This window comes from Papaver somniferum, chromosome 6 (genome assembly GCF_003573695.1).
Source record: "Papaver somniferum cultivar HN1 chromosome 6, ASM357369v1, whole genome shotgun sequence".
Taxonomy (NCBI): Eukaryota; Viridiplantae; Streptophyta; class Magnoliopsida; order Ranunculales; family Papaveraceae; genus Papaver; species Papaver somniferum.
In genome coordinates this window covers 32,584,304-32,600,653 of record NC_039363.1, presented here as the reverse complement: position 1 = coordinate 32,600,653, position 16,350 = coordinate 32,584,304, and the positions used below count along the sequence as shown (strand labels likewise).

Below are 16,350 nucleotides of genomic sequence, written 5' to 3'. Positions count from 1 at the left end.
CATCATGACATGTGAGAGGTGGTCATGAAAAGTAGAGGAATGAATACATTATTATTCCAACAACTAACATGTGTTGTTAGCCTTGTGTGTAAGACGTACATGTAGAGAAATATTTCAACCAATCATGTTCAAGCTAGGAAGCAGGTGGTCGTAAGTGACAAGTCGAGCACTGCTTTCCATGATATCAACGAGAGGTGATGGGTGTTCGTGAAAGAGTGGAGAAAAATATATATGAGTATAAAACTAGCCATGCATATGTAGCAATACATATGGTCTCATAATCACATTAACCCACCTCTTGAATGAAAGAGTGAATGGAAGTTTATGTTAATATATGAAGAAATTCGTGAAATTTCGTAGTTAGAAAATTCAGATGTAAGATCCTTCACTAAAACTGTTGTAGAATTCTGATACGAACTCGGGTTTTGATGATCCTCCCATCCATTCTCATCAGAAAAGAATTTCCTATCTTTTTGCGCGGGAATAATTAGGTTTTGAGCTTGTTTAGGAGGTGAAAATAGCCCGACAGTAAAAACTCAGGAAGAATTCAGGAGGAATTCTGTCAGTTTTCAGCCATGACCTAGCTCGCCTTTTAATCTGTATCTTTTAGATCGTTAATCCGTTTTATGTGATCTTTTAGTATGTTATACTAGACATTCAAACGAAACTTTTTGAATATAGCTCATACTCAAATTATTTACCAATTGCTGCCAGTTTTTCGTCCAATCTTCGGTGACCTTTTGGATATCTTCCGACCAAGTTGAAGAGATATGATTGGTCAAAGCCAAAGACGGGCTGCTGGTGAACATAACGGCACCTCATTGGTTTCTCAAACTTGAATCTAAGCCAATCAATTTGTCTGGCCAAGTTGGATGGTCGTGATTGATTTAAGAATGCCATGGGAATTTGGACCCTTTTCAGGCCGCTCGACTAGCCTATTTTGGCTAGTAATTGTTGACTCTGATTGCAGCTAGGAGCGACGTGATTGGTTGAGATAATAGGTGGGCATACGGTTTTCATAATGCCGCGTTGTTTTCCGAGCTTACAAGAGATAAGGTTAGGTATTGGATCTTGCCAAGTCATGTGGTCGTGATTAGTTTGTGACTGACTTGGACGGCCCAGATTTATTTTCTTAAGAAATTAAGCACATCGGCCATCCAACTTCCATCTTTAATTAAAATTGTAGCCTACGACTATGGAGCGATTTGATTGTCCAGTGGGAAATAGGGGCCGGCAAGAAGCAATACGGGGTATGGTCGATCGGTCATGGGAGGCGCCAGCTAGGGAAAACCGGCCGGCCAAGCGGCGCGTACGCGCCCCCTTTTGTTGATGGATTCATTTGTCACAATTTTCCTTTATTTCTTATTTTTCAACTCTTGGTAGGATTCTGCTCCTACTAGTTCCATGATGGACCAATTTCCTAGTTTTCCTAGGTTTAGTCTCGACCAATAGGGATCGAGATATTGTGCAGGCTCCAGTTAGAGCAAAAACCTAATTTTTGTAAATTGATAAAATTAGGTTAGAAAAATTGAATTTTGTGGGTTGACACAAATTTGATCAATTTTGGTGAATTTTGCCCATTGATACAAAATCGCTAATTTTTATCTCAGAGAGCAGCGCAGCTTGCGCGCCTCTGATTGAGTACCTTCATGCACATCTTAATCCTGACACTTCGGGAAATTCATGCTACTCAGCTGAAAGTGAACATTAATTGTCATATCATGTCAATATTAAGAGTTCAGCTGGGGAAAATAGCATATGATAGATACCCAGCAAGCCATGCATTAGTGATAATGCAGGTGGGATCTTAAATACTCATTAGGCTCTATACTAGTGAACATTTCATCTAAGAGCTTGAGTTTTATGTTAGAGAACTGCTCAGACGAACTTGCAAGCGTTGCTATCTCAAGCTTGTTTGTCAATTTTAGTGATCAAAATTATAAGTCTTGATTTCTAGTCTACTTATAGCAATGTCTCGGACTAGGATAGATTGTGTAATTGAGATTTAGACTTCACATTGTTCATCAATTGAAGACGAGGAATTACTAAGGAGATCTTGTGGAACTTCATCAACAAAAGATACGTGGAGACTGAAACTCATCTACCACTCGGAAAGTCCATTTCTACTTTATCTCCTACTTGAGACAAAAGTCGTATAACTATATAGTTTTCGATTTATACACATTTGATATTTAGAGCTGAGTTTAACTCACTTACATATTTATCGAAATATGTGTTGGTAAGCTTTCTCTTTAACCAAGTTCATCTTATATTCTTGACGAAAGTCGAAAGATGATCATGTGAAAATCGTCTGGTAACACCTTACATGATTTGTGTGAGACCGTCATTTGATGTAGACTCGGAATGTTTCGTATTGATCATTCGATCAATTGAAAATTTCCTTGAAGCTAATAGTTTGTGTGAGACATCTATTTTCGCCTTCTAAGAATGTTTCAATGATTGAAATGGAGTTTAGAACACTTAACCTTAATTGTATTATAGACATAGTATGCGTACTTGCATATATGTTGATCCAAGACCAATTTAGTATGCATACCCGTATGCGTACTGACGAGGTCAGGTGAAGTCCGGGAGCCTTGGTATGCATACCCGTATGCGTACTGGCAAACTCAGTTAAAGTACGGGAACCTTGGTATGTGTACCCGTACGCGTACTCATTTCAACTGATGTTTGGATGTATGATAGTATGCGTACTCTTTTGCGTACCGTCGAACACAATCCAAGTCCGGCTACTTTAGTATGCTTACCCGTTTGCATACTTGAGTGATTTATGTTCTAAAATCGGTTATTTCATGAACCAATACATTAATGAAATAAGGAATGCAATCTTTTGCAAACCGTGGCAATAATGTTCATGAATCGATTCGAGTGAATTAAATAGATTTTGTTTCAATTGTGTCTTGTATACTTCTATGAGAATATAATCAATTGAACAACTATAGAAATATTTTCATTTGAGTCATTTGAACTAGTTGTGGTTAAGATGAATACGGTTGATATGAAAGTGTTTATATGTCTAACTTCGGTTAACTACTGTTGATCCAACAAAGTGTACACGTTTAGGTACGGTTACTCATATCTAAATGAAGGCACATTTTATTTGTGTGTAACAAGCTAAGTTCGATCTAACGGTTGAAAGATATAGTCTAATCAGGTTTTCATCTAACGGTGAATATTGAATGCTTTGTTACCAAGGTAACATTGATTGCAAAACTTGATTTTCAAACTATATGAAGGAAAACTCTAGCAACTGGGAAACCTAATTCCCACGCCTCCTGTGTGATATTAGTTGCGACTAGAGTCGGTTCTCCTTTAACCTTAGGTTTTTTCCAAAACCTTGTAGGTTAACGACTTGAAGACTTCATTGGGATTGTGAATCCAGACCCAACTATTTTCTATGTAGTTGCGTGTTATGATCTTGTCGGTTTCTATCGTATTGAGTACTATCTTCTCTAAGATTTGCTCGAGATTTAATCTCTGATAGGCAAGATAAAAAGTAATCACAAACATCTTCGTCTCATCGTTTGTGATTCCACAATATATTGTTTCGTTTCCATACGATTAAGATTATTGTGAGGTGATTGACAATACTAGGTTGTTCTTCAGTAATATAAGTCTGGTTTATCAATTGGTTCCTGTGCACCTAGATTTATCAAAATACGGAACAAAACTTATAGGTATTTCTGTGGGAGACATATTTATCTATCTCAATAGACTTTTCTGTGTGAGACAGATTTGTTTATCAAGTCTTCGACTTTTGGTCGTAGCAACTCTTAGTTGTGGCTGAGATCAGCTAAGGGAATCAAGTGCGTAGAATCTTGTTGGGGTTCAGAGACATAAGGAGCGCAACTGTACCTTGATCAGTGTGAGATTGATTAGGGATCAACTAGATTCCAGTCTTAAGTTCATTGGTAGTAGGATAGTGTATGTAGCATCTTAATACGGTGTGGTGTTCAAAGATGGACTAGGTCCCAGGGTTAATCTGTATTTGCGGTTTCCTCGTTGTCCTTGTTATTTCTTCTCCCCATTATATTTTTTTATATAATTGAAATATCACAGGTTGTGCATTAAGATCAATCATTTCTTGAATCCGGCCTTTGGTTGTTGATTGAATTGATTGATACTTGGATATTGGTTTGTGATACCATCCAAGTTATTTCTCCTATTCAATCGGGCTCGCAAATTCCTAATTGTTTGATTGCGTATTGAATTGATAAAATTGAGATATAAACTCTTTGATATACTTTTCTAAAGATTGATTCTGACTGTCTAGTTCATTCTCTTGAAAATATATTGGAGTTTGTCCATACAGATTGCTAAGCGAAATATTGGGTGTGGTTGTTAGACCCCCGCTTTTTCAATTGGTATCAGAGCATGCAAACACGTTTAAGACCCCATAAGTCTGTGTTTTTAGCGATCTGATTCTATGGACAGAAGTTCTTTCTCTATAAACGTACCGCCAGTCTTTGATGGATCAAATAACTTATGGTGGAAAATTGCTATGCGTGCCTTTCTTCAAGCGCGTGATTTTCAGTCATGGGTTTATGTGGTTAATGGCTATGATCCTCCGGAATTAATAGAAGGCGATGTAACCACTCCAAAGGATGGTAAATATGATGTTGCCGAGATTCTTGTTGCAAAGAAAAATTCTGACGGATTAAATGCTATCATTCATGCCATTACCCTGGATCTTCAGCACCATGTGACTATGTGCACTGAGTCTATAGATGTGTGGGATATCTTAGAAACTGTATTCGAAGGGAATACCTCTGAAAAGGAAGCTAGGCTTCAAAACCTAAATTCTGAATGGGAAAACCTTTGTATGGCTGATGAAGATTCATTCGATGAGTTTAATCACAAAGTGTCTGAAATTGTTAATGCATCTTTTGCATTGGATAAGACTATTTCTGAAAAGGAAATTGTGATGAAATTCTCAGATCATTACCATCCAAATACGATTCTAAGAAGCATGCCATCGTAGAAGTAAATAACCTTAACACTCTATCCAGAAACACTTTGGTTGGGAAGTTAAAGATCTTTGATCATGAGCATACATCCAAATCTAGAAAGGATATTTATTTCAAAGCACACAAGAAAAATAAATTACTTGATAAAAGTAACAGTGTTGGCATCTCTGAAAATGATCCTACTGAGACTGATTCATCAGATTAAGATCTTGACAAGTCAGTTTCCTTTAATCACAAGAAAATTTAGAGATCTTCTGTTGAAGAGAAGTAAACGGTTCACTAGAGATAAACCTAAGTCATCAGTTAAACCTCATAATCGTGTTCCTCCTAAAAATAGGGAAACTGACGTTACTGATGATGAGGATATGCCTCGGTGTTTTAAGTGTAAAGGGTTTGGTCATTTTGCAAATGAGTGTCTGAATCGCAGAAAATACACTGGTAAGAAAGGTTTTGCTGCAACTCTTGATGAAATGTATGATCACTATGATTCTAATGAAGACGGAAAGTCAAGTGTTGCGATTCTTTGCAAAAATATTTATTTTGATAATTGTAGCAATACATACATCAATCTTAATATTCTTTCGGAAGAAACCTCAACCATTCTGGAAGAAAAAATGGATTTCTCTGGAAATTCTATTTCTGATTTTTCAGGTTCCACCATGTGTCTAGCAGCTTACACAACTATGGTGTCTGAACCATCCTCTTTGTTAACATGTTCTTACTATACTCTCAAGGGTCATGAACTCTCAAAATGTTTCAAGTATAAATATAAGATAAGATATGTCAACAAACTTCAACGAATAGCAAATCGATTAGAAAACAAGCTCAAAGTGTTCAGAAATCGTCTGAGGTATGTAACCCATCTCTTCTCCTCCTATTGCATAGTTAGAAGTGTCAGTGTCAACGCCAAAAGTACATTGTAAGTTAGGAAATGCCAACCCTGGTGCTTATGAAATCTTCTTTTTTAGTAACTGAAAGGCGTCTTCATGGGTTTGCTTCCATTCAAACTTTGCCTTAGCTCCCATCAAACTATGTAGTGGTCTTGTAATAGTCGAAAAATGTCGGATAAACTTACGAAAGTATGTGCAAGCCACTAAGAAACTCCTGATTTCAGTTACAGTACTAGGTCTATGCCACTTAGTGATCACTTCAACCTTCCTTGGATCAATCTTCCGTTGTCCACCATCAACAATGAATCTGAGATACACCAACTCTTCCTTTACAAACTCACACTTCTTTCCGTTCAACTTCAGTTGGCCTTCATGTAACACTTTAAACACCTTCTCAAAGTGAACGAGATGCTCTTCCCAAGTTCTGTTGTATACTAGGATATCATCCAAGTAGACAATCACAAAATCTTCTATAAAAGGTCGTAACAAATCATTCATCAAGCGAATAAATATCTCTGGAGCATTTCACAAACCAAAAGGCATCAGCAACCATTCGAACAAGCCTTGTTTGGTTTTGAAAGCAGTCTTCCATGTATCATCTTCTCGGACTCTCACTTGGTGGTACCCTGATTTGAAATCTAACTTCGTAAAGACTCGAGATTTTTCCAACTAATACATCATGTCTCCTATCTTAGGTAGAGGGTAACGATTCTTGATAGTGATCTTGTTCAGTTCTCTATAATCAATATACATACGCCAGACTCCATCTTTCTTTGGTACCAAGAACACCGCTGATCCACAAGGTGAAGCACTTGGCATTAAAATTCCTAATTCTAGAATTTCCTGGACTTGTTTCTTGATCTCATCATATTGTAGATGGGGAAAAACGATTTGCTAGTTTTTTAGGAAAGTGGGAGTGCTTTGAGTTCTAGAGATCAATCTGTAGGACTCCAGCCTAAACCAAGTCAATGGTCGTTCCAGAGTCAATTCGGTCGCAAAGAGGGAGATGGGTTGATCTGTAGGAGGAAAGCTGAGAATTGTGGGATCAATGATGATCAAGGATTGTGGATGTATTGAAGGTTTCTGCAAATATGTAAGTTTTTTGAGACTTGTGTGTAGACGATTGATGTCGTGAAAAACGAATGTCCCTTCACCCATCGATTCAGAGCTTATTTATATTGCCAGAATAGCGGACACATTGATCCCAGTAAGTATGACGGTTTCATGAGTGAAAGAGTGGGAAAGTGGGAGATCGTGGTAAAACCAGTCCCATGTCATGCGGAAACTTGGTTAACCGTCCACCCACTACTTTGCTAACTCCTTCAACCGTTTTCACGACTTACTCACATTTCTCATCATGGATGAACACATGTGCCATAGGCCGCCAGACCGAAACCCTAAGTAATATCCCCCCATGTGACGTGATTGATATCTCACGAACGTGGAGTCTGCAAAGCAGGCGCGTATTTGATTAGTCAGTGATTGACTTATTAAAGTCTAAGTTTTCTTGAATCGAGCATGAGTGACGAATGCTCAATGATTCACGGATTGAACATGTTAGACGTACAGTTCTTAGACATTGCTCGTCTGAGCAAATATCCTAGATTCGAGTAATTGAATATCAATTTGATGAACTACTGAATATTGATAGTTGGATCAATATTCGAGCAACTGAGCAAGTATTTCTCAATTTGACGAATTACTGAACATTGATAGTTGGATCAATATTCGAGCAACTGAGCAAGTATTGCTCAATTCGACGAATTACTGAATATTGATAGTTGGATCAATATTCTAGAAACTGAGCAAGTATTGCTCAATTCGACGAATTACTGATAAATTACTGAAGATTGATAGTTGTATCAATATTCGAGCAACTGAGCAAGTATTGCTCAATTCGACGAATTATTTATCGGTGACGTGACCCATTAAAATATTGGTAGACTACCAAATATTATATAATTAATCCAGATGTTGATTGTTGAATCAACATAAGTTTATTAGTGTTTAAACTTGCTCAGAATGATGATTTGTGGAGCGTTTGTTCAAAACCCTAATTTTTGATCAATTGTTCGTCAATTGTTGAATTGTTGAAAATAGGTCATGAGTGAGAGAGGGACTGACCACATGGGATGATGGAAGACCTTGATCGGTCAAGAAAACATTCCCATGTCACCATAATGTCCGTGTCCCAGTCCTGAGAGTTTTGGTATTTTCTGGTGTGCGTTTGAGAAATATCTCAGATTTTTAAAAGAGTTCGATCTTTGACTGAAATTCTTGATTTCGCTCGAATGAGCAAGTAGGACTTTGCTCGTTTGAGATTTACAAAATATTAAAATAATAATATTTCAGTATTTGGCGTGAGTAACCTAGTCGGTCATGTGACCATTTGAGTTTTTGGCTTTTTCATGGTTTGAGCAATATTTGAGAAAATATGAAGAAACCATGATTTTTGCTCAAACGGAGGAGATTCATGAGATGAGGGAAATAATAATTATGAATATAAGGGATTGCAAATTGTGAGACCGGACACGGATAGGGGCGGAATTCAGAGTAATAATAGACAGAAACTTAGGAAACATAACACAAAGTAGTAATTCGAAGAAATATATCTTTTCTATATTATGAACCAGAAAACGATTCACAATTCTCTCTTTGTTACGCTCATAATCTCTCTAAACAGTAGTTAACCCTTGCTAAGCTTGCCTTCAACAATAACACAGGTATTTGTTTTCAAGCTTTATCTATGTGTATGTCTAGTTAACAACCAAACCTCCATATTTATAGACTTTCGTCGTACTCAGCCGACTAGGTCTTCTATTAGGAATCCATTTCCTAAACTAAGAGTGTTTCCTAACTAGGAATTCTGCCCAAATAAGGTTTCCTTCCTAATATAGGATTCTTCCCTCAACTTAGCTTGAGGTTTACTAAGTTCCTAAGAGGAGTAGGGATACATCTGTATCAAGCTGTTATCGGGAACTTAAAGTAATGAATCTTTGCTAGCTATGAGATGTCACTAAAGTTACAAAAAACTAAACTTGATTATAAGTTGAGATACCCAATCTTCGACTTACGGGTTAATCCCCAGTTACGAGAAGTCAGAGATAGGGGACTTAGATTCCCACGTATTTGAAGAGGCGCCCTTTGTTGATTAATACCATATTATATACACTTATCTTAGTCTCCAAGTGGTGATGATTAATCCTTTGGTTGATTAATCCCATATGTAATGAGCGTTACCAACTAACCTTCTCTCTAGAAGAAAAAATGTGTTTGGGGACTCGGGGACTGATCCAAGTAGGGAAAGTATTATGAGGGGAGGCTATAATACTTAAAAAGCTGGTGAAAAAACTACTGGGTCTGAAGTTCACCCATTAGGCTAAGTCCTATGGTCTATATATCTAGCTGCTAGATTGGTCATCCACGTCAGCATGGGAAACCTCCTAACTCTTATGGGATGGCGAATCTAGCAGTGAAATGCTGATCAGTTCATCATTTGACGCTAAACAGTGCAGCGTCCAGGTGAACGCCGAGCTGAGCAGCGTTTGACTTGGTCAGTTGGGTTGACAACGTTGAACGGATCAGCGTCTGAGAATCGGGTTTTCTCTGCGCGGAAGCCTTTCTCCCTCAGTTCTTCTCCATTTCTTTTCTCACTCAAACACACCCGAAAATGCATGTTGTAGATCAATAATTCCAGACATTTGTTTCTCAATTCCTTCCGTGGGTTTGTTCTCCATCGAATCCTTGATCGTTTGAGAGTATTTTCATTCAATTCCGTCCACGAAATTAATTGAGGTAAGGATTTATAACTTTAGGGTTTTATTTTCCTTGATTTTTGATTATGATGAAAATTTGATGAAATTGATGATTGATATTTGATACAATACATGATTAAGATGATACATTTACGTGATTTGAATGATATGTGATTGAAATTGATTTTTATAATTTTTAGGGTTTAATTTGATTATTTGTGATGAACAAAAAATGAAATTTTGTTATGAAATGATGAAAATGAATGATAATTTATATGATTAGTTTGTAGGTCAAATTTGTAGGTTAATTTGTATGATAATTTGATTATTTCTATGATGATAATGAATGATAATGAATTATTTTTGATAATTTGTATGATAATTTAGTTTGTATGATTGATATTTTTTTTCATTTTTGTTATTGATTGTAGTATGAATATGGATGAAATGCTAGATCGGTTGGATGTAGTTTCATCAATGAATTGTAGTGAACATGTATGTCAAGATGTTACGAAACCCCCTCGCAAAGTAAGCTTTAGAGGTAGTTTGAATGATATTGAAGAGTATTACAATATTGTAGTACTAGATAATCCGGAAGCAAAACGATATTGTGATAATTGTGGATTTTCTTATGTTTTTGAGTTTGATTTCGCCAATGGGGATAGAGGCTTAGTTGAAGCCATAGCTGAGAGATGGTGGTCAAAAACCAAGAGTTTTCACTTTCGGGAGTTTGAAATTGGCCTCATTCCTTTAGATTGGTACATGTTAAATGGAATTCCCACCGGTGACCCTAGTAAACAACCAGTACTTATGCCGTCGTTGGGTAGTGATCTAACATATCCCGCTCTGGATGATTTATATTTTTCGGATATCAAAAATTATGGTTCATGGGACTCTAAGAAAAGCTCATTATCCTTAGAATTCTTGAGAGTGTACATGGATAGTAGAAAAGACCAGGATAATACTGGGTGTGCACAGACATTGACACGAGCATTCTTTATGTGGTGTTTTGGTCATTTTCTTCTAGCGCATTCTACTGGAAAAGTAGATAAACGTTGGGTTTTGTTGTTGGCTGAATTAGATAGAGTTGGGGAGTATGATTGGGGTCTAGCTTCATTAGGTAATACCTATAAATATCTCGACGATTGGTCAACCAAGGGTACTAATTTAGCTGGCATTCTTATGGTACTTGAGTATTGGTACTATTACTACTTCTGCAACATGCAACCTTTTCTTTTTCGGTCACCTGAAGGTCATTATGATGTTTTCCCAAAGATTTGTCTCTTCAAGAAGATTAGGATTGTATCAAAGAATAAAGGACATCAAGGAGGTCAAAAGGATACAATAAAACACTCACTCAAAAGCGCAAGAATACAGATTGACACTAGAACAAGGGAATCATGTATTTTGCAACCATGGGAAGATAGTATGTATTCTGTGGGAGACCAATATGAGTATGCACTAAATATATCCAAAAAGAGAGTTATGTTTTTTGACTTTGAAAAACGCACAAAAGTTAGTTGTTACTTGGCAGAGAGATTCCAGTGGCAGATTATAGGTGAGATTGTAGTCCCAACAAATCCTCCAAGTTTGGATCAAATTGATGACAAAGATATTGTAGAGGTCACCGAATTTTATGCAGTCACTGAGGATCAATGTAACACTTGGTGGAAGAAGAAGAGTGTTGGACCTTAGGTCACTGAGTCATACCATGCACAGAACGTCGATGAGATAGCATTGGGTAGCTCAGTTGTTCCTCGCTGTTTGTTTCCTAGTCATCCTCCTCCTGACATGATGTCACAGACATATACCTATGACACACAGAATGAGCCCCCATCACAACTTCTGGATATAGATTTCAGTTTACCATTTTCCAATGAAGCCGGCGTAGAACGTCAAGTACCAGTTCCAAGGGTTCCTTGTCCGTATAACTTTTGGAGATGAATTTGACAATCGTAAGTACATTTACATTTTATACTCATTTTCATTTTAAGTTTCTTGAATATTTAACTAAATTCTCTAATTTATATACTTGTAGGATGATTGCATTAGGTTTATGGAAAAACAATGTTCATTCCAGCTTGGAGCTCGTCAAGTCGTATGGGACGAGTCATACAAATTGGCTAAAACTTCATGTTCCTCATCTGGCAGATCTACATCTTCTTCAGTACCATCTATCCAATCCCATACTCCAAACAATATAAATGAATCTAATACATCAAAAGACCTCACATTAGGTGGTTCATATGAATGGGCTACAAGTCAACAATTTTACACTCCTAGGGTCGAAGATGGAGCTACTACATCACAATACCAACAACAAGGAAATGCACAGTATCAACAAGGAGCAAATGAATTTATCGATGCGTTATTGGGGGAAAGCGAGCCTAACATTGTTTATGATACTCAGTTCAGCCAACAACCCCATAATTTCTTTTGACCTAAATTAAATTACTTGTCGTAGTGTTTATGAAACCATATGGAGTGTTATTTGTTTTTTATGGAGTGTTATACTTTTAAGTACTATTTATGGAGTGTTTTAATTTATTTGTTTGTTATTTGTGTTTTTATGGAGTGTTTTAATTTATTATGGAGTGTTTTAATTTATTTATTTTATGGCGTGTTTTAAGAAGAATTTTGAGAAGAATTTTTGGCGTGTTATAAAAGCTTTATGTTTTCGTTGTATTAGGTACATTATGCAGGGAGCTTTGAGAAGAATTTTGTTTGGCCTTCCGGATGATGAAGATGATATTGAGACGAATGTTATAGCAGTGGCCACACTTTTGGAGACTCATAGGAGGCAGGGAATACATCAACCCGTCCCGAATGAAGTCAAGATCCGTCAGACGGTGCACACAAAACGTGTAGATGCGGATGCTCGTATGATGCATCAATACTTCAACTTCAACTGTATGTATGGGCCAAAGAAGTTCAAAGGTCGGTTTGCTTTGCCTCATCCACTTTTTCTGAGAATTTTAAAGCAAGTTTGTGATTATGACCATGATTTTCGCCAAAAACCGGATGGTTGCGGTATTCCTGGTCATACTCCATATATGAAAATGGTTGCCGTCATGAAACATTTTTCCAAAGGCACTGCACCGGATTCCTTAGATGATTACACACAATGGGAGCGACCATTATCTACTATTATGCTATGAAGTTTATGGATGCAATTATTTGGATTTATAATAGTCGATACATGCGTCAACCTACCGCTCAAGATACAGAAAGGATTTTAGCATAAAATGAAGCTCGGGGATTTCCTGGTATGCTTGGTAGTGTCGATTGTTTTCACTGGGCATGGAGAGCATGTCCAATGGACCAAGCAGGTTCCCACAGCGGCTATAATCCATATCCCTCGGTTGTTTTGCAGGCGTTAGTTACATATAATAGATGGATCTGGCATTCCTATTTTAGGTTGGGTGGGCAGAACAATGATCTTAATGTCTTGCATGCTTCGGGTTTGTTCGATAGACAACTTCTTGGTGTAGCACCTCCTTGTCATTATCAAATCAATGGAAGGAATTACGACCAAGGGTACTACCTAGGAGATGGTGCATATCTTATATATGGTTGCATCGTGCAAGCCTACAAACCCGCCTCAAACAATAGAGAAACATTTTTCAATCAATACCAGGAAGCTAAAAGGAAGGACATAGAACGTGCATTTGGTGGTCTAAAAGGTAAGTTTGATATTATATTGAAACCTTGTCGTTATTATAAAAAATCGGACATGAAGGCAATTATGAGGGGGTGCTTGATAATGCACAACATGTGTGTTGAGATAGAATACCGCAATGAGGATTGGGGGAGGATCACGGGAGATGAACCTCAACCTCCAATTGAAGGAAACGTAAGGCTAGCTTCCAAACATCGGAATATATTGTACAACCCTGCGATTTGGGCACAACTTCGCTTGGAACTCACTACTTTGGAACCGACACGAAGAAGGTTTGAGAGATGGTGATATTCCAAACATGGCTATGGATGATTCCTTGCCGGAAGTTCATGAGGGTACAACCGATGTGGACACCAATGAAGACCAATATGACCTCAAGGAGATGGTGTACTTTATGAGAATGGAGAGTAAATTTCATATTCACTAATTTATTTTAATCAAGCACGTTTTTATTAATAAGTAGACATTTTAATTAGTTCTTGTAGACTCCATAATACTCTTTTTTTCACTTAAGTACGTTTAAAATTACATTACATATTTAACTAGAACTTCATAAATACTTCTTAACTAAAACTTCATAATACTTCTTAAATACGTCTTCATATTTAACTAAAACTTCATAATACTACTTCATGCATATGCTTCATAACCAAACATCTCCAAAGCGGTGATATGAATGAACGGCATTCCATTATCCGTTTGGTATAAAGCCATGGCATCTTCACTATTACCATTTGATTCCCTTAATGAAATGACAAAAATCTTGCAATAACGCTTGATGCTTGATAATCGATTTTGTAGTTGTTTTTTGCATATTTCATTAGCATTACCATTGATTCTCACAAATTCTTCAACAACTTGTCCCCAAAAAAAGTTGGTTTTTTAAGACTTATGAAGATTTGTGTTGATAATCTTGCAAAAACTTCTCACCAAGTCATTGTCTTCGTCAATTGAGTATGCAACCATGCTTGAATTTTGTTTTGAGAATTTAGGAGAAGAATAATAGAATGAAACTTCACAAGTTTGGGGTGGGGATTTTGAGTTCATGTGTTGAGTTTATATAGAGATATGAAGTGATCTGGGTTTGGGCTGAAAATGTAGCCATTAGTCAAAGCGCTGAACCAAACAGCGTCCGACGCTGAACCAAAACGCGCTTTGACTAAAAGACGCAAGATCAAAAGTGACCATTAAATATCAACGGCACGAAATGAAGCGATGTACCATTCCGCGCTCAACGCTGCACCGTTCAGCGCTGAGCAATCTCAACCATCAGATCAAGATGATTGTTGCATTTTCAACGACTCGGATTTAATAGCCTTGAAACCTCAACAGCTATATTTTCAGGCTTCCCTATAAATAGAGGACTACTTCTCCTTCATCCCTCACACCAAAATCAATTGATTATATTCTTCTTCTTCACATAATTTTGTTCATACAAAATTATGACACACTTTACTACAAAAGAAGAAGAGGCACTAATTTATGGTTGGGTCATAGCAAGCAATGATCCTATTTGTGGAAAAGATAAAAAAAAGGTGCAGTATTTTGGAGGAAGATTATTGAAGAGTACAATAAAAGAAAAGGTTCTTATGGTGTCGAAAGAGATAAAAAGGCATTGCAAACAAAGTGCAGCACATTGAGAGCCAAAGTGAAAAGATATCTTTCACATGTTAGACCCTACTTCCGAAAAAGACCTACGGGGATGACAGAGGCGGATTATGTAAGTACCTCAAAAAAAAAATTAATGTTTTATTTCTTCCATTTTGATCTCTTTCTTTCTTTCTCTAAATTTTTCCTTCCAATATTTTCCCAGTATCGTCGTGGACGAGAGAATTATGAAGCAGAGTCTGGAAGACTTTGGAAGCACGAATCGGTTTTCCAGATCCTGAAGACCTATCAACCCGATTACAGCCCAGCGGTGAATAATGATGATGGAGCCGGTATTTCCACTCAACCTACTCAACAGACTCAAGCCACCCAAGAAAATCAAGCTGATAATATGGATGAAGATTTGGAAAATATGGAAAGGTTTGGTAGCACTTCATCTACTCATAATTTTGAAACCTCAGACACATCAAAGAGAAGACGTTATTTCGAACAAACAGATGACGTTAGAAGTGAAGGGAGAGATCAAGCAAAGAAAAGGGATCATGAGGATAAAGCATCGCAGAAATCAGATGAAAAAATGGATAAACTCATCGAACTTCTTGAAAACGCACAAGCACAAAGAGTGGCCAAGTATGAAAAAGAGGTAGAGTATCTGAAGAAGAACATGAAAAACTCTTCAATCTTGGCACAAACGCATCAAACAGAATTGGACATGAAGATCCTATGACAACCCTTGGATGAATTACGGGAATGGGAGAAACCCGTCTACAAAATATGGAAGAACGAGATTTTAGCCCGTTATGGATTGGACCTTATCCCCTAAACTAAAGTGATATATTAGTAATAATTAAGTTATTTAGAAGTAGGATTTCAATTTCAATGTACTTTTTTATATTTTTAGTTATTTAGAAGTAGGATTTCAATTTCAATGTACTTTTTTATGTTTTAAGTTATTTAGAAGTAGGATTTCAATTTCAATGTAGTTTTTTATGGTTTAAGTTATTTAGAAGTAGGATTTCAATTTCAATGTACTTTTTTATGTTTTAAGTTATTTAGAAGTAGGATTTCAATTTCAATGTATTTTTTTGTATGTTTTAAGTTATTTAGAAGTAAGATTTCAATTTCAATGTACTTTTTTTAACTTCAATTTCAATTTCACGAGCCCTTTTATTTTAATTTTAATGTATTTTTTTAATCTCTTCAAAAAACATTGTAATCTTGTTTTGCAATGTAATGGAAGAAATTCTCAAATTTTGAAATAAACAACCATTGGAACAAATTTCCAAACATTTAGAAAATAAAATTCTGGAAAAAAATAGTCGTTGGTGAAAAAAAAGGTCAAGCGTTGAACGGTGCAGCGTCGACAGCTAACGCTGAATGGAACATCGTCCAGGTAAACGTTGAATTGTTCAGCGTTGATGCCATGGAAT

At 36.8% G+C, this 16,350-nt stretch overlaps 1 protein-coding gene across 1 annotated transcript; it reads left to right on the top strand.

Annotated features, from left to right (window-relative positions):
* The first annotated feature begins 10,071 nt into the window (after positions 1 to 10,071).
* On the top strand, positions 10,072 to 11,328 carry LOC113290713 (protein MAIN-LIKE 2-like). The gene has a single exon (XM_026540297.1). The coding sequence runs from the start codon at positions 10,072 to 10,074 to the stop codon at positions 11,326 to 11,328; it is 1,257 nt and encodes a 418-aa protein (XP_026396082.1).
* Positions 11,329 to 16,350: the final 5,022 nt, after the last annotated feature.